Source organism: Sphaerulina musiva (assembly GCF_000320565.1).
Source record: "Sphaerulina musiva SO2202 unplaced genomic scaffold SEPMUscaffold_4, whole genome shotgun sequence".
Classification (NCBI taxonomy): domain Eukaryota; kingdom Fungi; phylum Ascomycota; class Dothideomycetes; order Mycosphaerellales; family Mycosphaerellaceae; genus Sphaerulina; species Sphaerulina musiva.
Window position 1 is genome coordinate 1623810 of NW_016017386.1, and position 19871 is coordinate 1643680.

A 19871-nucleotide genomic window follows, 5' to 3' on the forward strand; every position below is an offset into this window, starting at 1 on the left:
TAGGTACGACTGAATCATTACCGAAGACGCCTGATTGCCCGGGGAAATGCTCGATTGACTTGACATATACTACATACTCGCACAAAAGGACTTCAAAACAGATGGGGGATATCTTTCCAACGAGTCAGACTACTCGTAGTCCCAATTTCCATAAAAGTCACTGGCATTCCTGAAATCATGAGGATTCAACATCACCTCCTCAAAACTCAGCCCTCTCCTCCTCACAACTTTACTAGCTGCCGTTTTCGTGTCATTTCGTCTAGAGACACTCTCGTCCACTTCAGGTCTCCAGCTCACACTCGCATACTCATGCATTAACCTCCTAATATAACAACTCGTAGCCGCTCTCGTTAGATACCTGTCCCGGAAGGTCTTGAGATGATTCTTCACAATCATATTCGCGTTGAATGGGTTCTCAGTATAGAACTTCACTTGACTCTCAAGGTCGGACCAATCTCGCTTGACGGGGATGTAATTCTGTTGAGGGCCTTCGGGAATGAGTAGATGATTCCAATGCGTCGTCCAAGCGAGCTTATGGATGATGGGTAGATTGTCGCAATTGAGCAAATACTGCAATCGACCCGAATATGCGATTCCTTCGGTATGAATTGCGAATCGGTAGGAGCAGAACTCGTCCATTCTGAGTTGATGAGCGTGTTTTGGGTCATTCGCGTCGATGGTGTGAACAGAAGCCCAGGGCTTGCCTTTGGTCTTGTTCACCAGTCCACCACGAAGCTCTGGATTCACCCAAGCTGTGCCGCGCCAAGCTGCTTCGGGTATCTTATCTTCGAGGGAAGAATCGTGCTGAGCAGCTCGATGACGAGCATCATGGTAGGCACCCAAGTTCCTGTCCATGGAAGCATAGAATTCGACGTTCGGCATAACCCAGAAGCGGCGCTGCTTTTTCCCGCGCTCTGTAGTATCATCGGCCAGTTCCCGCGTCCAGACCCAGGTTGTATACGTGTCGTGTAAAGTTGGTGGCTCAGTAATATCTAACAGAGACACCGTGAACTCGATCGTGGGAAGCCTCTCGCCACCAGCCTTCGCGCTTTCAACGGCTCGGTGAAGAAGATTGGTCACTGCCAAAGCGCGTTCTCCGCGGCCTAGCGCGGAATAGGCATTGCTGGAGTTGATTATACGAAGTTCGTTGCGGTGTATGAGAAACCTGACATGCCCATCGGGAGGCATATGGAGGTCATCTCCGGATATGATGTGATTTCGCTTCTTCCAGTATCTCGTAGCGCGCTCCGCTTCGTAATAGATGTCGGGGAAAGCAATCTCGCATTGCTCTGCGGTAAGTGAATCCACGTATTCGTTAAAAAAGTACTCGTTTGTTGCATTTGACTGCGTCGTTGACTCGAGATCAGCATATCCAGACGCCTCGGCAGAGATCTCGGTGAGTCGCGCAGGTCTTGGAAGATGAGTAGGCTCGCTACTTCCGATGCTGTGGTATAAGAAGAAGCATTGGATCCCGACGAGAGTCATCAATATGTAGCTTAGCCGCTGCCATGATACTATGCCGTTCATGGGTTCCATCATTGCGACCCTTCCAAGGTGAGGGTCTTTTTCCAAGTTCCGAAAAGGACTTGAGGTCTCTGAGTAATAGCGCAAACCTACCTAACGCCATGGAATACAAATAACAAAGGAAGGTATTTAAGCGATATCTGGTCTGGACTACGGAGGTACTTCAGTTGCGTTGCAAGACCGCACACATGGAGGCGTATGGCTTGCGTGTGGGTAGCGAGAGCGGTAGCCGTAGCCGTAGCCGTAGCCGTAGCCGTGGTACCTATAGCAGTAACAGCAAATACCTCGAGCCTACGCTGGAACTCGCGAAACCGGTCGTATCTTTCAACATGTCTTGCGCTGGGCCGAAGTATTGGCGGGATTGGTTGCTTGTGGGCGACGAAGACGATGGCCGAGGTGCGGCACGCAGCACTCCTCTTCCTTCACTTGGCAGAAATCTCTTAGGTCAACTTCACAAGCCACTGTGGCGTTGCCGCACACTCATTGGACATGTGCGAACAGCGTTGACGTTCCGACGAAAGAGAGAGACGAGACCATCTGAAAAGGTACATATAATTTTGTGATGAAGTGCATTTAGTGAAATGGATGAGCACGAGTACAGGTACATGTAAACTATTGCGTCAGGCACAAATACATTGAAACGAGCCGAATGTCGTCGAGCTGGGACCTCACGTTACACGAGAAGAACACGACAGATAGAATTGATACTTGAATAGTAATGCGGCTGGGTCAATAATCACACACCTGGTAGCACCACTCAAGCACAGAGTGCAACAACAATGCCCGTGCATGCAGTAGCCTCGAGCTGACTACACTAGATCTCATGGCCACCACAGTCTGCTCTCAGGGGCTTGAGAAAGTTGACCATGCTCCTCATTCGCATAGCCTCGCACTCACAACTCTGACAGACTTGCTCCTTCACCTTGAGCCATCTCATCTTGAGCCACTTTCTCGTGAGACATCCACCCTTTCCATTCTTCTGGGGAACTCGCCATGGAGCCGAACCTCGGGTGGCGCACAGTCTGTTTCCGTTGCGATCAAGATCAAGACTATCCCGATGTTCCAGGTGGCAATTCCAGGCACTGGTCATGACTTCTTCACTCGAACGAGATGCAGTCTCATGGAAGACTCGAGAGCGCTTCGCGTCGCATAGTCTAACCCCGCGGCGATCTAGGTCCAAACTGTCGCGTGCCGGGAGGTGAAGACCAATGTGATTGTCGTCGCCGCTGGGGCCTGGGAGTTCGATGGTTGTGAAGGACTCTTCTTCGGGAGTGCTTGCTCCGCTCATGGTGTCAAAGTCCGATGATGAACCCCGGGAAGACATTTAATTTTATCGAGTCGACTGAAAAGACCAGTCAGTACTGATCAACTGCTTCTCTCTCTCTCACACACAAACACTCTCTCTCTCTGTGTGTGTCAAGATTAACTTACTGTTCGGCAATTAAAACTCTACTTTCGTACGATGCTGTCGCTGTTGCTGTTGCTGTGGTGGCTGGTTGCGTACTTCAAAAAGCCGGTTGGTAGAATGTATCTTTCGTCGTTCTGATCGGGATGAGTGATTTTGCAAGTACGTGCAGTATTGATGGGAAAGTGTAGCATCTTTGTTGCTGATGATTCGTAACATAGCAAATGGAATCTCTGATGTCCTCACTTTTCTGAGTTCTGACGCATCAACTGGTTGTGGTTGCGGGAGGAAGTGTGTTGAATAGCCATGGTTGCACTAAAGCTTTTATTCCGCTCGGCAAGATGTTGTGTGGTAGGTTGGCTGCCTCCCCACTGTATACTTGTTAGCTAATACTTATATCTCTATACAGAGCTCCGTCGCATGAGAATCTGTGTTATATCTGCTGTCCGCTCAGAATAGTATTTTATTGTCGACTAGCATGATGGTGGCAGACTTCAGACACCGTTGGCGGGTCCTCGATGCATCATATGCAGACCATACGCCGCCTCTCGCTGACGACGCCGGAGACTCTTCTCGTCTTCAGCGATGATACATACTATCCCCTGTAAGTTGAAGCGGCCGTTTCCCGATGATCCACCCACGGTTCGCACACCAGCTTGTTCATCGTTTATGGACTCTCCATCGTGGCTTATAAGGCTCTGAAAAAGTATCGTTTGCTCTGCCCGCCACTGCACGCTGATGCTATGTACCAAATCCTCGGCTCGAGCATGCTTGATCCCCAGGCACACCGTAGGCGGGGAACTGAGGCTGACAGCGGGACGCATGCTGTTACACGTAGTTCTGCCACTGGAATTCGTGGACTTCCCCTCCTCCCCTCTCGTCCATAGAGCTTACCAGCCTTGCTTCTTCATCTTTTGTACCATCTGTACAGTGCCTTTGAAGTTCTCCTTGAAACGCTTGATCCATCTCTCGTGCTTCAGCCTTTTTCGCTTCAGGCCAGGCCGTTCATAGAACCGTCCCAGTGCGAAAGACCTCTTGACACGATTCCGACTGCATTGAACCTCCATCATGCGAAATGCTCTCGCGACGTCTATGCCACGTTTTTCGTCCACTGCGACCAGCCTCCCAACATTCGGTGGCAGACGCACAGGTTCTGCCTCTTTCGTGAGAACGGGCTGGCCGCCGTTTCCACTAAACATGTCGTTGATGTCGGAGGCCTTGTAGCCCGATATCGTGCGTTTTCGCTCGTTTGGATTGGCCATGCGTAGGAGGAGTTCATCGACACTGTTCCTTCTGCTGGCTTGCGCTTGCTCGAGTTCATTTGCTACACCTTGCATACCACTGCTCTGGGTAGGGTCCAGTGGCTTGAATCGTGAGGTTCGTGATGCCGGAGTTGAGGAAGTGCCCTTAGCGGGGTCAAGCGTGCCATCAACCAGGGAGGAGATGTCCTCGCTGATGCTGCTCGTCCTCTTCGCTGTCTCCCGTTGTTCGTCTCGCTGGCATCGAGCGGTAGTGAAGGCCCGTAATGTCTGGCCTCTGCAGTACTGCTTAATCGGCACCGACGCTGGCGGGATTTGTGTGATTCGGTATGCTGGCCATGCGAGCAATGGCTTCAAAAATGCCCCGGTCCTGGCAGACGCCATGGTTGTTGGTATATGCTGTGGCAGCGTTGGTGAATGGATGCGGAGGAGATGTCTGCTCTCCGACTCCGAGTCCATCTACGACGTACCTACCTAGTTAGCTCTACAACGCCAAGCCGCGGACATTTGGACCCGCGTCAAAAGTTCCCTAAGGTAGGTACCTGAGGTTCATGTATTTACCTACTTCTGCCTACCATTATCTCTCAAGGTACCTACGATCGGGCTCGCTCACCGCTAGACTCGAGCACAGTAATACGCGCCAACTCGCCTTTCGCACTTCGGACAGTCGACGAGACTATCCTTCACAACCGCTATCGAGCACCATCCACACTCCATGGCCAACCCATATGGCCCGCCTGGCTTTGGAGCGGCGCGGCAGCCATCATATGGTGCCGCACCAGGTATGGGGGCACCGCCTGGTTTTGAAGCAGCGCCCGGTATGGCACAGTCGCCAGCAGGATACCAGGGACAGTTCCAACCTCCTCCCAACATGCCGAACATCAACTTCAACGCGCCTGTGATACGGCTTGGCGTTGATGGACCGGCGCGAGATGGCAGGGGAGGCGATCGCGGTGATCGAGGAGACCGTGGCCCACGAGGCGGCAATGCCGACTTTGCTGGCAACAGAGGCAGAGCGGGACTGGGTGCCGATTCGCGAAATGTGGACAGAGACAGGGAGAGGGTTCGCGAAAATATGGTCTCAACTCAACCTCCCACACGAGAAGAGGTCGCCCGAACCATCTTTGTTGGAGGTCTCGTGGCCGGCGCTCCCAACGAGAAAGCGCTCTGCGAGATACTGAAATGTGCGGGCAAGTTACGACGCTGGACGAGAGCCTACGATGCAGACAACAAGCCCTGCACGTTTGGTTTTGCAGAGTACGAGGACGTAGACAGTCTAGAGGCAGCCTTTGAGAGCTTTCGTGATCTCGAGGTACCAATGTTCGACGCTGCAGGCGCAGCTCAGAGGGATGACGAGGGCGAGGTGAAGACAATGAAGCTGTTGGTAGTCGTGGACGAGGAGAGCCAGAAGTATATACAGGAATGGATAGGGAAGCGCAAGGAGGATGAGAACAGTCGTCAGTTCCGTTTGGACACCGCGAAAGAATACCTGAAAACACATCTCGCCCGCCTCGCGGATGAAGCTTCTCATGCAACAAATGGAACCAACGGCGCAAATGGAGACTATGAGGGGGACACCTCAATGGGAGATGCAAACGGCGACGGCGTGGAACACATCACAATCACGGCTACGAACCTGGATGACGAGCTAGCCGATATACCAGCAGAACAGCGTGCCACTGTTGCTGAGGAGATCAAGGCTTTTCGAGATCGGTCGGGTCGGCGTGACGTTGAGCGAGCGAGGAGAGAAGAGGAATTGGAGCGTGAGGAACGACGACGTAATGGTGGGCCTACTCATACCAACCGCCTAGCCTCTCCGCCTCCCAATGGGGTGCCTTCTGGTCCTGGCGGATCGAATGGCGTCCCAATTGGACCTCGAGGTCAACAAGGTGTGCAAGGAGCGCCTGCAGGACCCAAAGGATATCGTGGGGCCCAGCTGCCAAGCGACTACGTTAACGGTGTTGTCTTCGTGCCCGGAGCTGGTCGTTATGGGCGCCCTGCACGCGTTGAGCTGGATCGCGAGGCCGAGGATGCTGAAGAATCCGACGAGGAGTTGGAGCGCCGCCGCGTAGCACGTCACAACATTGAACTCGACAAGGAGTTTCGAGACCAAGTGGAGCGATGGCAGAAGAGAGAGCGCACACGAGGCATGGCCCAAGAGCGCGAGAAGAACCGTGAAGAGGCCGAACGTCGCAACCTCGAGAGAGCGAAGGAGGACATGCTTAGCAAGCTCGCCAATTGGAATGATGACGAAGAGGCTATCAAGAGTAGGGATATGTACTACAAGGATCGTTCCCTTTGGCAGCGTGAGCGTGAGCATCAGCGCGATTATGAGAGAAAAGAAGATGAACTTGATCGAAGGGCCGAAGAGCGCGAGCAAGCAGACGAACGCCGCCGTAACAACGAGGCGAGTGGGATGGCCAATGACTTCCTTGGTCAACTTGGCAGTGAGATGGACACTCGTTCGGATCAACCTGCGGCCGCTGCCCCGGCTGGTTTCAAGATCTCTCTCGGAGGCGCAAAGTCTCGACAGCCTGCTGTTGCCCCCAAGCGAGTTATGGCTGATGTGGAAGGTCTCCTGGAAGATGAGGAAGATGCTGCGGCAGCTGGCGTCAAGCTTGATCTCAAGCCTCTCCAGGACACTTCTACTGTTCCCATGCATGGCCAAGATCTCTCTGACGAGGACAAGGCCGCTGGTCGCAAACAGCTCGCCTCGGAAATTCCTACAGATACGAATGCGCTGTTCGCGCATCCTATCAGGTGGGAGTACCTCACGCCTTCGCTCGTGGACGCACAGATTCGTCCGTTTGTGGAGAGAAAGGTAGTTGAGTATCTTGGAGTTCAAGAGGATCTGATTGTGGATACTGTCATTGATGGCATTCGCGAGAAGCGTAAAGCCTTGGACATCAAGGAAGATCTCGAAGGACCTCTGGAAGACGAGGCGGAAGTCATGGTTAAAAAGGTTTGGCGACTCATGATTTTCTGGGGCGAGTGCGAGAGTCGAGGACTCCAACAATAGCGGGGCCTGACGCCTACCAGGCTTGGTGGTCTGCAAATATGTTATGAGCGGAGTGAGCCTCAGAGTGAGCCTCAGCTGTAATATAGGAGCCTTCGTAAGTTCATCTCAAGCTCTGTCCAGCTGTTGGAAAGACAGATCCAATTGTTACCCACCCGCCTGTGACTAGGGAAAGACTTCTGCAACGGTAAAGATTTGTCGGCTGCAACGCAACCTTCGACTCCAGGCTTAAGCGCCGACTAGTCCTCCATTCGCAGAGTCGCAACTTGCAAGATGTTTCAAAGCGTGAGCGAAGACGCCTGGGAGCCAATTGCTGAATTCGCCTCAATCGAACACGATACATGCCCACAGTCCTGTTTCGTGTGTTCGCCTGCTGTTCGAACAATAACACTCGGCGGACACCAGCTCACGAAGCGTTGAGTGTGCATCCTCGTGCTACCGTTGCCGCATGAACGACAAATTGAAACACAGCCACCAATAGAGCAAGATGCCGCGCCCAGCAGCAGCACCTTTATATATGTTAATGGATCGAGTCAGAGGCTGTGATGTCCCAGTGATCGACATGTGACGAAAGTCAACTGAAATTATGCTGAAGGTACAGCGATGTCGAATATGGTCTAGCTTACTACGAGAGGAGGAGATTGCTTGATCGCAACAGAACACTGCAGCCGTTTGGCATGTTTGGTTTGATATATCTATTGTCTGATCGCAAAAGTTGAGCAATAATGGCCGACAATCCATTTGGTCAGGTTGGCGGGTTTTTATCAGGCCTACTTAATCCCGTCTCAGAGGAGACAAAGACACAGAATGTCATCAACACACCTATCGCAACGTCAACAGGCGCCCGAGAGACATCTACCTATTCGTCCCTCTCTGCGACTGCGCGAACAGCCTCTGCGATCGACTCAACGCCCAGCACAAGCGTACTGACGAGCAGCACGACTGCGATCTCGTCTACGCCATCGACAACATCAATTCCGTCAACGATAACCGAGCAGCACACGACCTTTGATCCTGCAGCAACTTCCATTGCGATAAGCACTTCTTCAACTCTGCCATCTTCTACTGCTGCAACTACCGCTGGCCCAGCACAGACATCACCTGTTAATGCCGGCGCAGTAGCAGGGGGAGTAGTGGGAGGTCTAGCTGTCCTGGCACTGCTAGTATTTGGCATACTATGGCTCATGCGACGTCCCCGTAAAACACCGGATGAGAAAAAAGATCATTCCAGCAAGCCATACGAAAATTCTGTCATCAGTTTGGTAGCATTTGGGAAAGATACCAATGGTAAGCAATCCAGCCCTAGTTGCCTCATTCCATGTACCAAAAGTCCTGACAATCGCAACAGATTCGAGACCTGTTACATCATCACGTCCATGGAACACTTCCTCTAGCTCATCGAACAAAACTTTCTCGTCTTCTGCTCACTTGGTCGGACCTTCCATTTACGTGACAGATGAATATGATCAAAGGAGGAAAATTTGCGAGCTCCCTGGCTCCGCGCCCGTACAGCCGAGCAGTGAGCTGGAGAGTGGACAGAAATATCATGCCTATCGCCCGAGGGGGTTCCGATGAGAGAAAAAAAAAGAAAGGAGAAAAAAAAAAGCCCTGCGCATGCATACAAAGCGCGAAACTGGCCCAGGTGAAAAAAAAAAAAAATCCTGGTCATGACCTCCGAGAGACCATTTTGGCAATAATATATGACTTCCCCGGCTGCGTCGGCGCGATGCCTTCCACGCGTGGCGAGGGGAAGAGAAGGGAAGAGAAAGGTACCTAGCTTCTGAAAATTCCAGCCGGTGTCAATTTCTCAAGCGCAAGCAGGGAGGCGAGCTCGTTCATATACAGATATATGTCCTGAGGCTCGATGTCAAACGTGTTACCTATCTGTCTGTTGGCATGAAGTGGTCGCACTGCCCCATGAAAGGCTATAAGCTAGGCTGAAGAGAATTTGAAGCTCTAGATCATTTTCACTATAGTCTTTCTTCTTGCTCGATCACCAAAGCCGGATGGTGTTGGCAGAGAGGTGTAGAGAATGGAGCTGGCCAGCACCGGGTCAGCCCACCGGGAGAGAGGGAGAGAGAGAGAGAGAAGGGCTTACGCAACAACGTCTCCTGTTGGGAATGCAATTGAAGAAGAGCTCTATATGCACAACCCTCCTTCGAGCGCAAAAGCGCACAGCTGCTGTAGCTGATTTCAAAAAGAAAACCCCCCAAAACGCCTTGCTGTCTGACATGACTGGTATCCCATGATTAATCCGTCTTTCCGACTCCGCTATTCCCACCGAGCAAACCATTCATGTGTCCAGCTTTCTCGTCAAGTTTGATGTAGCCACCTCGAGCGTGAAAGTGCTTTCTTCCATATATCGAGCCCACCAATAGCACACAGACCAAAAGTCCCAAACTCACGAATGGATGATGGATCACGTTCCCCTTGATCACCCACCATACATGCCCTATCGCGTTGGTTGTCGACTTCGGGCTGATCTTGGGCGGGTTGGCTACAATTCGAGGTAATGTCTCCAGTATGCTCGTACGTGAAGGCACAATAGGATTACCAGTCATCGTCGTGTCCCAGTATCGGTGGTTGTCTTCGTCGTTGATGATGACCTTTTCGCCATCGCCGACACTGATGCCATAGGTAGTCCGAATCCACCTCTCCCAAAACACCCCATCGACCCACGCAAAGCCAACCTCCTTACGCTCGATATCGTCCATGTTGATCCGGATTTGCTTCGCGGCACGTAGAGCACGTTGGTCGTTGCGATCTTCGGCTTCCTCGATGCGAAGTTGTTTTGCATCGCGCAATTCCTGGCGTTCAAGTTGGAAAGCCTGTGTCTGCTTGTCGATCCATTCAAGGGCAGCATTCTTGATCTCACGCTTCGACTGTGCGAAACTCTCCGTGCGATCGCGGGACAGAATACCCAGCACAACTAGACGATGATCCATGATCTCGCGAGCATTCGAAGCAGTCAGCTCAGGCACAATAGGTAGCCATACCGACTTCATCCAGTTGAGTACGCGACGGAAGTCGCGCATGTCGCGTGGGGATAGGGCGTTGTAATAAGTCGGTTTCCCATCTCTTGAGACGATAAGACGAGGCCAGACAGAGATCTTGTAGCGCTCCTCCATTGCAGGGTCTCGGGTCTTCACTAGCTTCGCGTGTCCGATCAGGCTCAAGGTGAGACGCTCCAGCGCAGCGAAGTCCTCGCTTGTCGTGGCATCGTCGTAGAAGTATACGAAGATGACCTCCTCCTTGGCCTCCATTTCCTCAAATTCAGCTGCCGTCACATTTGCGATTCCAGCTGTCAATCCCACAGCCTTGTTGGCAAAACTCATGAGGTCGCCCAGTCCGCGCAGACCTTCGTATTCGATTCTTTCTCCACCTTGGAAGAACATGATTGTAGGATAGCCTCGAACCTTGACATCCTTGCACAGCCGTTTCTCCGTCTCACAGTTCACTTCTCCAACGTTCAGTCTGCCTTCCATTTGCTTAGCCATGCCCTGCCAGCTAGGAGCCATGGCCTGGCAGTGATGACACCAAGGCGCGTAAAATTTGATGAACCATGGATCGCGCGTAGTCGTGACAAGTCGCTGGAAGTTATCCACAGTCAACGGCATGCTCTTGCCAACAGGATTGGGAGTCTGCTTCGAAGGTTCCGTCATTCTGGTGCCAGTGAGCGTAGCCTTTGCCGTTCCAGCTTCAACTTTGGCATCGCCTTGCTTCGCAAGCGATGCCTCTATCGCCGGCTGAGCGGGTGCCTCTTTTGCTCCTACTTTTGGCAGTTTTGGGCCTCCTTGCGGTCTGCTTCCAGGCTTGATCTTTTCCAGAATCTGCTCCACCCACTTGCTCGTTGTGGGTAGATCCCTTTGCCCGGTCTGCTTCTCAATCATCTTTCCATCCTTGTACAAGACTAGCGTAGGAAACGACTGAATCTCGTGGCTCACGCAGGCATCTCCATAAGCCACGCAGTCGACCTTGGCGAACTTGAAATCGTAGTACCTCGTGAAGCTGTTCATATCATCCTGCGTTTCGCCCGATCCCGATGCTTGTGGAAGAGGGTCTGAAGTATAGTAGAACTCGTACAGTGTTTGTAATATTGGCGCAAACGCTTTGCAGTGGTGACAATACGGGCTGAAATACTCGACCACCCAGTAGCCATCCTTTATTTGCTCGTCGATTTTCTCGCCCTCAAACTCGATCATAGGGGGCACAGTCCTCCCGTTGAATATCGTCTCCTTTCCGGCGGTATCTTCATCCTTCTTCATCAGACCGCCCAATGTATTACCCTCATTGCCACCGAACAATCCTGCTGAGACGGGAGGTACGGCGAGCAGCGCAGTCGCCGTCCACGATAGCAGAGCGGAGGCGCGCATGGTGAGGAGAAGCGGGCCTCACACCCAAAGTCGTGCACAGTGAGCCGCACCAATGCAGTACCACAGGGCGCAGTCGTCGAGCGGGCGTAGTGGTGTAGGAAATGCGATGGCAAGTCGGAGAGGCCAGTCGTAGAGTACAGGTAGGGTGGTGTTTCGGGAGAAGGACACGTCGCGGCGCGGCGTATGACAAGGACAGCAAGGGAGGTAGCGAATAGAACGACGCTGAGTCGGAGCGAGTGTCGGTGGTACAGTGAAGTCAGTACCTGGGTGAGTGCGATCAAGGTGGATGTGTGGATGTAGATGGGAACGACAGAAAGTTCGATGTCGGTCTCCACGCGGCACCAATGTATTGAGAGGCCAGAAGACGAATCGAACCAACGAACACGAATGTCCCGTTGAAATGCCATGCCGCGCCCACGCCATGTCATGAGCCGCCACCCAGCCAATCAACGCTCTCGAGTATCCATGTCGCATTGACATTGAACTTCCGACTACTGTACTACCTACCTACCTACCTTACCTTATTCTCTCCAAGCACTTGCATCTCTCCCACATCACCATCGGCAGTCCACCGTCTCCTGCCACTCACCATGCGATCAGCACTCCGGCTCCTCGCCTCTGTGCAAAAAGGCGGCTCCCACTATCTCGAGGCTGGCGCGCCAACAGGTCTCGCAGGCCTGCTCACGCACTCGTCTCCACGAACGACTCTTCTCTACCTTTACAATGACACTCTGGAGAAGCTTAAACAGTTTCCCGAGCACAGCGTCTACCGCCAATCCACAGAAGCGCTGACCAAACACCGCATGCGAATTGTCGAATCAGTCAAGCCACAAGGACTTTTAGAATGGCAGCAGCGCGTCCTACCGGTCGTTGAGGCCAACAAGGACGCTTTCCGCACCATTCCAGTCACAACTTCTGATGGCGAGAAAGCGATCAACATCATCTGGAAAGCAGGCGCATATCTGGGGCAATCAGACCCAGAGGACAATCTCGAATATAAGGGACCAGCGCCGCTCGAAGGACCACGACACATCTCGGAACGTGAGGACCAGGCACGGCAACTCAGTTACGACCAGGCAGCACATCACGCCAGCATACCGGAGATCGAACCTGAGCCACCTTTGACTGCGAGCCAGATTGGTGAGATTGAGGAGCAAGTTGGTGCGGGGCTGATTGAGGAGGTCATTCAGGTTGCGGAAGGAGAGGTGGAACTTGTAAAAGTTATGCTGGAGAACAAGGTGTGGGAGGATTTGGAGGAGAAGCCAGCGCCTGGGCAATGGGTCGGTCATGAGAGGGCTGACAAGTACACTGGCATGACGCAGAAGCCTTAGATGTCGCGAAGAGAAGAAAATGATACCGGTTCACGCATAAAGAGGATGCGGACAGCTAGTGACTGGCAATGGCACGAGTACGTGCAAAGCCTGGGAATGAACATGTGTACAACATACCAGTAACAATTCTCTCTGTTCTCCGTTGCAAGTTCAAGCGCAGTGGTGCTGGCAGCAAGCATATTGATGTCTTGAAAGTGAAGGCACATGTAGTATTCTACCCTGGCTTGTCTAATCCCCAAAGCCGCTTGGAGAGGTCTCGGCCACTTGCGACTCTTTGGCTTACCTCCTAGTACCTAGCTGGTAGGTACCTGTAATAGTCATAAGCCAGACAAGCCCTATAGCAGGACAGCCTTCTCCAATCTGTCACTTAACACCTTTGATACATCGTACAGCTCTACATCTCTACATCTCTAAAGCTGCCTAGGTAGGTATCTGTATATTATCGCTGCAAATAGACCTCAGAATCGAGTACCGAGTACAGAACTCGAGAAGGTTTTTCAGGTATCGATACTAATAGCTACAAGTATATTGTATTAAGGCTACTTAGTTCACTACTGCTACAGTTGTAGGTCTATATAGCTTTATAGTCATGAAGGATATATATTGAAGTACCACCAGAGTTTGGTATCAACCTCGCTTGTGTGGTCTAGTGGTATGACGTGTCCTTCACACGGACAAGGTCCTGGGTTCGATCCCCTGCGCGAGTAACAATGGTCGGGTACCAGTTCGTTAGCCTTATCGCATTCTTTTTGTATTTTTTTTGATTGACTTGTAGCTCGATTGAGATGCTATAGAGGTATGAAGATACCTAGGTAAGGGTTATAGCTTTTTGCTTATGCGAGCTTGTCCACCGCTAAAGCGAAGAAAGTGCTCCGAGGCGAAACATTGGAATCCGGATGCAATATATCTCCCACTGTTTTGCATGTAACTTAGTCTTCCTTGAAGCACTCACTCACGAGAAGGACAGTGGGTCCAGTAGTGGGCTGTGGACGACCGCTGATCCCTAGAGCGGATGAGGCGATCTTCGGGGATGCAAATGGGAAGGGGTTGGAGAAGGTAGATTGGGAGGCGGAGGCGGAGGAATGATTGGACAATGGGGTCGTATGCTTGTATTTATGATATGGATTGTGAAGCGAGGTGAGAACACAGGACAGTCCTGGAGAGCTGGTGTGGAGACTACCATTGGAAGGAGGAGGTAAGGCCATGCTTCCGATGCAACTCCTATAGACACAAGCAGAAGAACTGTAAGAAGAACCCTCAGTGCGGAGTGTGTTCTTCCAAGCACTGTACGATGGACTGCGCTAACGGGGAACGACTTAAATGCCCAGCTTGTATGGTCGCGTCAAGAGGGCTCTAACTCGGTCTAGTGAGTAAGCTTGATGGATATCTCATCTCATCGGTGAACTGTCGTAACGGTGGAGCGCTCCCTCTCCACAAGCGGCTGTAGATACTGTATCACGTCAAAGTGGTTGTTCCTCTCCGCTCGCTGTAACGGCGTCTCACCACGAGAGTCTTTGATGCGTAGCTCGGCACCAGCATCCACAAGCGTCTTTACGACATCGATGCTCCCAATCGCCGCTGCATCATGAAGAGCCGTGCCAAGTGCGAATGCTTCCCGCTGTCGATAACAGTCCATTCGGTTCTGGTACATAATATTGTTGATCGGAGCGCCTTTCGCGAGAAGGAACATAACAACATCCACGCGGTCGTCTAGCTCCCGCCACGCTGCGTAATTGAGCAATTGGCCGAAAGCTATAGATCCGCCGTGTTCGAAGAGGAGTTTGAGGACGGACATTGGCGCGTACTGAACGGCAGCAGACAGTGGCGTTATGTCCAAGAGGCATTGGGCGTTCGGGTCGGCTCCGCGAGAGAGGAACCACTGCGTAAGAGCTGCATCGTCCACAGCGTATCTGTCGCGGGCGCTTAGTGGTAATGGGCGCAGCGAAGCTGTCGCACCACTTACGCCAGTGCAGGAGGCACCGCCCATTCAATCTCTTTATTGATGTCCCAGTGACCATTGAAGTATAAGGCGAGCACTTCCGTGTTTCTCTCCTCCGTGGCGCTCTGTACATGGGAGGAGTTCACAGGAACGCCTTGCTCGAGGAGGTACGCGACAGCGATTGTATGCGGTTACTTGCGGCAAGCCTGAGAGCTCGGCCGAGATAGCTCACTGCGAGGTCACCAGCCCAGCTTCGTCGCAAAAACTCGATTTTCGTCTTAACGATGGACAGCTCACCGTGGGCGCACGCGTCTTCGATGCTGCTGATGGCTTCATCATAGGCCGGCACAACTGGCTCTTCGTGAGGAAGCAGCTGTGGATCGTCTGTCGTGGCGTCAAAGTCGGACTGATACAATACCGATGCCATCTCGACGTTCGTGTTCTGTGTTAGTGTTGTGCACGTTGGAAAGTTGGGGCACCGACCTTCTCCCAGTTAGCCTTCTTCTACTATCTTAGGAGCTTGTGTTCGATCGTGCTGCCGGCCTACTCTCACCTTGTGTTTGGCTAGGATTGGAAAGCTTGAGGTCAGATATAGCGAAGCAGCAGCTTTCTACTTTCACGAGTTATTACCTCCTACCGGGACAAAGCAGCTTCTAGCCGCAACGACATGTAGCGAGCAACGCCAGGAGGTACGTCGCGAGCTAATTCCCGAAACCTGGTCTCGCACGTCTTTTTTTATGCATCAAGAGCGCTTCTCAGGTTGCTGTTCCGGTCTTGCTACCTTAGCTTCTTCAGCACCTTCACCGCGAAAGACCCTCATCAGTCCTGTCCCAAAAGCAAGCACGGCGGAAGTGCCTTGCACCACGCCGTTCACGGCGGCCACGCCGTAACCACCCATAGCTGCGCTTTGCAACGTACTGAAGATGGCCGTTGCACCGTTCGCAGACTGATAGGCGGCAGCAGCACTCCCTGCTAGGATGTCAGTAGTGCCATGTTAGTGTTCTGTGGAAGCGCAACTTACCTGCAAGCGGCCCAGCGCTACCGAAACCCATAGCAGCAAGCACAGGCCCAACGACAAGCCCAGGGACCAATAGCAGTAGAACGGAAAGAGCTTGGAAAGCGCTCATCTTGGGATTGTTCTTAATATGCTCTTTGGCCTTTTGCGGAACGTCCTCCCACTTGAGCTCCTGGAGTCCAACGACGAGATGGCCTACGGATCGCTGTGTCGCTTCAAACGCGTCTTTGGCTGCGTCCATTTTGCTTGTAGAGTTCGAGAGGTTGCTTTTCTTGTTTAGACTCACGTATCAAGCTCTACCTAAGGTCTTGTGCGCGCTGTGCCAAGCCGGCTAGCGCATGTCTGTAATTACGTGCGAGATCTGATTGGCAGTAGCCGGCATCGGTCAGACGGGCCCGGTCCGACCCTCGAGCGGGAAATGGAAGTTTATAGAAGAAAACACTCTAGCAAATCAACTCTTGTCTGTCTCTGTCACTCTGTGTCTGTCTCTATGCCCTTTTTCTTATACAGAAAACTTTTTTCTGCCTCTCAAATCATAACACCCTTATTCTGCTGTTTGTCCACGCGATAATTCTTCCACATGGCAATAGCCGGAATTCCCAAGACGAGAATCGACACCGCAGAAATACAACTATAATACTGCGTTTGTCCCCACGCATAATTAATCGCAGTGCGTTCCACCGTTCCAGGCACAAATAGTTCTTGAGTCAAATACCCTCCCAGATAGAGTTCTTGTACTTTGCCTTGCAAATCGGCAGGTAGAGCACGAGAGAGAGCAGAGGGAAAGGTATTGCCGTAAATAGAAGTCGAAACGGCAGTTCCGATGGATCCGCCAATGTTAGAGGCGAGATAGATGATGGATAACATCATAGGAACACCTTCGCGATCCGCGGCAGTCATGACGGCCATGTCTTCGCCAATCACGAGAGTTCCGCCGGCGAACGCGATGAAAATTTGACACATGACGACGTAGCCGATGCCGTAGTCTCCGCCGCGGAAATGTACCATGAGACCTGCTCCGAGAAACATGAGAGGGAGACCGAAGCAGAGACAGGTATATTTGAAATGTTTGGTATAGTAGACCCAAGCGCCAAAGACGACGGACCAGAAGCATGATCCGACGTTGTAGATTTGTCCCATGTAGCCTGCGTAGGTGACGCTGAGGGCGTAGGTGACTTTGACGTAGTTGTAGTATTGGAGATCCCAGGAATAGAAACTGAAGTAGAGGACGGCGGCGAGACTGCAGGCTCCGAGGACGGTGCGTTCGCGGACGAGTTCCCAGCGGACGAAATGGACGCGGGCGAAGTAGCGTTCCCAGATGTAGAAGACGGGGAAGAGGCAGGCTCCGACGACTACCATGGCGATGAAGGTAGCGGATTTGAAGTCGGCGCGACCGTATGATTGGAGGGAGAATGGGAGGAGGAAGAGAATGAAGGCAAGCATGAGCAGGATGCAACCGATGACTGTAAAAGAGAAGTTGTGTGTCAGTTGAATGAGCAGTGAATGGTAAAGGAAAAAGGTTGATGTTGGTAAACAACTCACTATCAAACTCGTGAAAGTAGTGCACCAGCGACTGCAGTTTCGTACGACCAGCATCACTAGTCTGGAGCAGACCCATCTTCTCCGCCTTTTTCTGATAGAATTTGAAAACCACAGCAAGCGGGACGAAGACAACGGGCTGGATGATGCAAAACGCACCCACCGCCCACCTCCACGTGGTGACGGACAGGAAGGCATTGGCACAGAGAGGTCCGGTAAAGGCAGTGCAGATGAAAGGCGTAGAAACGAAGCCCCAGGCAAAGGCTCGGTTGCGCAGACCCGTAGTATCCGCGACGAAGATGTCCAGGATGAGGTAGACGGCATCGTAGCCAATCCAGTACAGGACGTAGCCCGCAGCGTAGCTATTGGGGCCATTACTCGCAGCAATGATGATGATGCCCAAGAGATAGACGCCGAAAAAGGTCATGTACGCTTCTGTGCGACCCCAGATATTGAGCAGTTTCGCAATGGGCAGCTTCAACACACCGCCGATGATGGTGGCCAGAATCTGGGCAGTGGTGTAGGCAGGAGCGGTTTGGAAGCTCGAGTAGGCGGCGACGGAGGCATACGACATGACTGACGACTGGAAAGCCAGCATGAAGAAGCACACCCAGATCCTTGGCGTCGTATTAGTGCCATCAGATAAGATGGTAGGTGAAAGTGAAGAAAGACAGCAACTCACCATGCAAAGGTAGCGTAGAGAACTGGCTTGGTCCATACGAGTGCGGCTGCTTCAGCCTTCTGGATACCCTTGTGGGCATCGGCAGTGACTTGGTCGGGGTGACGCTGAATTTCTTTTTCGTTTTGTGCCTCGAGCGACAAATTGTCGTTGTCAGATTCCGAAGCGGAAGCCGACGTCGCCTGGTCGGTTGCTTGTTTTTCATCGGTGAGAGGCTCGGGTTGAGCCAAGGTCTCTGCAGTGTGGTTGAGAGTCTTTCGACCGCGAATCTGGTCGAAGACACCCATGTTGTTGGTGGTGTTGGGTTGTCGAGGTGTTGTAGCGACAGACAGGCAGACAAACGGACAGACGGAGATTGAGCGAGGGGGGAGATGATCCGATGATGATGAAGGGCGAGCGATTGATAAGATCCTGCTCGGTCTGTCCCTTATCCAGACTTTCCTCCACTCCTGCCTCCACCTCCTACTACCGGAGCGACTTACTTCGACCAGAAGACGCAGAAGGTCCCGCTTTTCGGGAGCTTGACGATTTCTGGCCGGGAATACGCTCCTTGCGACTTGCTTTTTTAAACCTGCTCATGCCCGCAGCCAATGGGTCCATAACTCATACCTCCTAAAGGTAGACTTGGATCCGCTTTTTGCGCTCTCGAATCTGGCCGACCCGACTTCCTCTATACTAGACTATTCACCCTCGTTTCCCGGTAATCGCGGATCTGATAATTCTAGTGTCTTTCTCCACCGCCGTTGCAACTCTCTTTTTCACTACCATTTTCTTCTTCTTCTTCGCTTGGGATTGGGAATTGTGTACTCCCTTCACTCGTCGTGTGTGGTGTGACCAACAACAAAAAACAATCACCCTGGCCCCCTGGTTCGACGCCACCGACTGATGTAACGATGTTCTCTGCCGGGCCATGCTTGGCAGCCCATCAAGCATCTTCCAAGAGCCACACAGGCCACGCAAGCAAATCGAAGCCTTTTTTTCCTTCTTCTACATCATCCATGCAGGGCCCTATTCTCGGCGGGTGGCTTGAAAAAGCGAGAGAAGAGACCCACACACAAAAACCTTTCTTACAAACACATACACTCACACATACAGACCGATGCCGGCGAGCCGCTTCTTCTGGATTATCTCATCAGTGGGAATCTTTGAATAATCGGTCGGTGTAGGTACCTCATAGGTACAGTTAGGTCTATTAGTTCGCTCTAGCCGAGCAGAGCCCATAACAACGACGACGACGACGCTTCAGATATCAAAAGTACAAAACACACCATCTGTGGATGAGCCGAGGGATTAATCACCTATACACATACCTCCTCTCGAGTAACTAAGACTAAGAGTACATGTACTTCTACCTACCTTTACCTTACCTCCATACCTCCCCTACAGCTCACATGGTCACACCGCGGAAAAAGCGCATCGTTGTACCCCCCACGTCAAATCACAGTTATAGTCACAAGTCACAAATCACCGTTACAATCAGGTACCTGTACCTTACACTCGCACTACCTACCTTACACATGTATTCCATTAAAGGAAGGTCCATGCCTACCTAACATTACCTCAAGGTACATAAGGTAAGGTACATACCTTATGATTGCCATGTGCCGGACACGAGGATATGGTACCTTACGGAGGTTGGGAAGTCCCTACACAAAGAGACGGGAGAATGTGTGTATGTGTGTATGGCATGTTGGATGTTGCATGGTACTTTAGCTGTACTTAGTAGGTACTTTAATGTCGCGTTTCACCGCCACTACGACTAGAGAGAGAGAGAGAGAGAGGAGGGAGGGA

General features: G+C 52.1%; 11 protein-coding genes and 1 non-coding gene across 12 annotated transcripts; 4 read left to right on the forward strand and 8 right to left on the reverse strand.

The window, feature by feature from the left end:
- Positions 1–41: 41 nt before the first annotated feature.
- On the reverse strand, positions 42–1532 carry SEPMUDRAFT_148877 (uncharacterized protein). Its single transcript, XM_016905200.1, has one exon. It carries the CDS (start codon positions 1525–1527, stop codon positions 130–132), a length of 1398 nt encoding a protein of 465 aa, XP_016761766.1. The 5' UTR covers positions 1528–1532; the 3' UTR covers positions 42–129.
- An 806-nt stretch (positions 1533–2338) lies between these two features.
- SEPMUDRAFT_107627 (uncharacterized protein) lies at positions 2339–2812 on the reverse strand (the record flags this gene model as incomplete). The annotated part of the gene is made up of 1 exon (XM_016900689.1): positions 2339–2812. One exon carries the CDS (start codon positions 2810–2812, stop codon positions 2339–2341), a length of 474 nt encoding a protein of 157 aa, XP_016761767.1.
- Positions 2813–2858: 46 nt separating this feature from the next.
- SEPMUDRAFT_155895 (uncharacterized protein) lies at positions 2859–3754 on the reverse strand (the record flags this gene model as incomplete). Its single annotated transcript, XM_016907647.1, has 2 exons — positions 2859–2866; positions 2956–3754. A coding segment is annotated over one exon (331 nt), but the record flags the coding sequence as incomplete, so codon positions are not given.
- Positions 2859–4543, reverse strand: SEPMUDRAFT_64780 (uncharacterized protein). The gene is made up of 2 exons (XM_016909693.1): positions 2956–4543; positions 2859–2866 (listed from the first exon to the last, which is right to left on the reverse strand). The coding sequence occupies exon 1, from the start codon at positions 4264–4266 to the stop codon at positions 3820–3822; it is 447 nt and encodes a 148-aa protein (XP_016761768.1). The 5' UTR covers positions 4267–4543; the 3' UTR covers positions 2859–2866; positions 2956–3819.
- Positions 4544–4757: 214 nt separating this feature from the next.
- On the forward strand, positions 4758–7423 carry SEPMUDRAFT_148878 (uncharacterized protein). Its single transcript, XM_016905201.1, has one exon. The coding sequence runs from the start codon at positions 4904–4906 to the stop codon at positions 7205–7207; it is 2304 nt and encodes a 767-aa protein (XP_016761770.1). The 5' UTR covers positions 4758–4903; the 3' UTR covers positions 7208–7423.
- A 506-nt stretch (positions 7424–7929) lies between these two features.
- Positions 7930–8788, forward strand: SEPMUDRAFT_132905 (uncharacterized protein; the record flags this gene model as incomplete). Its single annotated transcript, XM_016902525.1, has 2 exons — positions 7930–8491; positions 8553–8788. The coding sequence occupies 2 exons, from the start codon at positions 7930–7932 to the stop codon at positions 8777–8779; spliced, it is 789 nt and encodes a 262-aa protein (XP_016761771.1). The 3' UTR covers positions 8780–8788.
- Positions 8789–8909: 121 nt separating this feature from the next.
- SEPMUDRAFT_148880 (thioredoxin-like protein) lies at positions 8910–11909 on the reverse strand. The gene is made up of 2 exons (XM_016905202.1): positions 9303–11909; positions 8910–9242 (listed from the first exon to the last, which is right to left on the reverse strand). The coding sequence occupies exon 1, from the start codon at positions 11575–11577 to the stop codon at positions 9454–9456; it is 2124 nt and encodes a 707-aa protein (XP_016761772.1). The 5' UTR covers positions 11578–11909; the 3' UTR covers positions 8910–9242; positions 9303–9453.
- A 188-nt stretch (positions 11910–12097) lies between these two features.
- Positions 12098–13251, forward strand: SEPMUDRAFT_148881 (uncharacterized protein). The gene has a single exon (XM_016905203.1). It carries the CDS (start codon positions 12168–12170, stop codon positions 12906–12908), a length of 741 nt encoding a protein of 246 aa, XP_016761773.1. The 5' UTR covers positions 12098–12167; the 3' UTR covers positions 12909–13251.
- A 292-nt stretch (positions 13252–13543) lies between these two features.
- On the forward strand, positions 13544–13615 carry SEPMUDRAFT_t28. Its single transcript has one exon. It is a non-coding gene; the product is annotated as a tRNA-Val (tRNA).
- Positions 13616–14301: 686 nt separating this feature from the next.
- SEPMUDRAFT_41767 (ankyrin) lies at positions 14302–15014 on the reverse strand (the record flags this gene model as incomplete). The annotated part of the gene is made up of 2 exons (XM_016908844.1): positions 14302–14818; positions 14872–15014. Coding segments are annotated over 2 exons (660 nt in total), but the record flags the coding sequence as incomplete, so codon positions are not given.
- Positions 15015–15431: 417 nt separating this feature from the next.
- On the reverse strand, positions 15432–16122 carry SEPMUDRAFT_155900 (uncharacterized protein). The gene is made up of 2 exons (XM_016907648.1): positions 15869–16122; positions 15432–15816 (listed from the first exon to the last, which is right to left on the reverse strand). The coding sequence occupies exons 1-2, from the start codon at positions 16101–16103 to the stop codon at positions 15590–15592; spliced, it is 462 nt and encodes a 153-aa protein (XP_016761775.1). The 5' UTR covers positions 16104–16122; the 3' UTR covers positions 15432–15589.
- A 157-nt stretch (positions 16123–16279) lies between these two features.
- Positions 16280–18431, reverse strand: SEPMUDRAFT_148883 (MFS general substrate transporter). Its single transcript, XM_016905204.1, has 3 exons — positions 18084–18431; positions 17405–18018; positions 16280–17325 (listed from the first exon to the last, which is right to left on the reverse strand). Exons 1-3 carry the CDS (start codon positions 18365–18367, stop codon positions 16391–16393), a joined length of 1833 nt encoding a protein of 610 aa, XP_016761776.1. The 5' UTR covers positions 18368–18431; the 3' UTR covers positions 16280–16390.
- Between the last annotated feature and the right edge of the window lie 1440 nt (positions 18432–19871).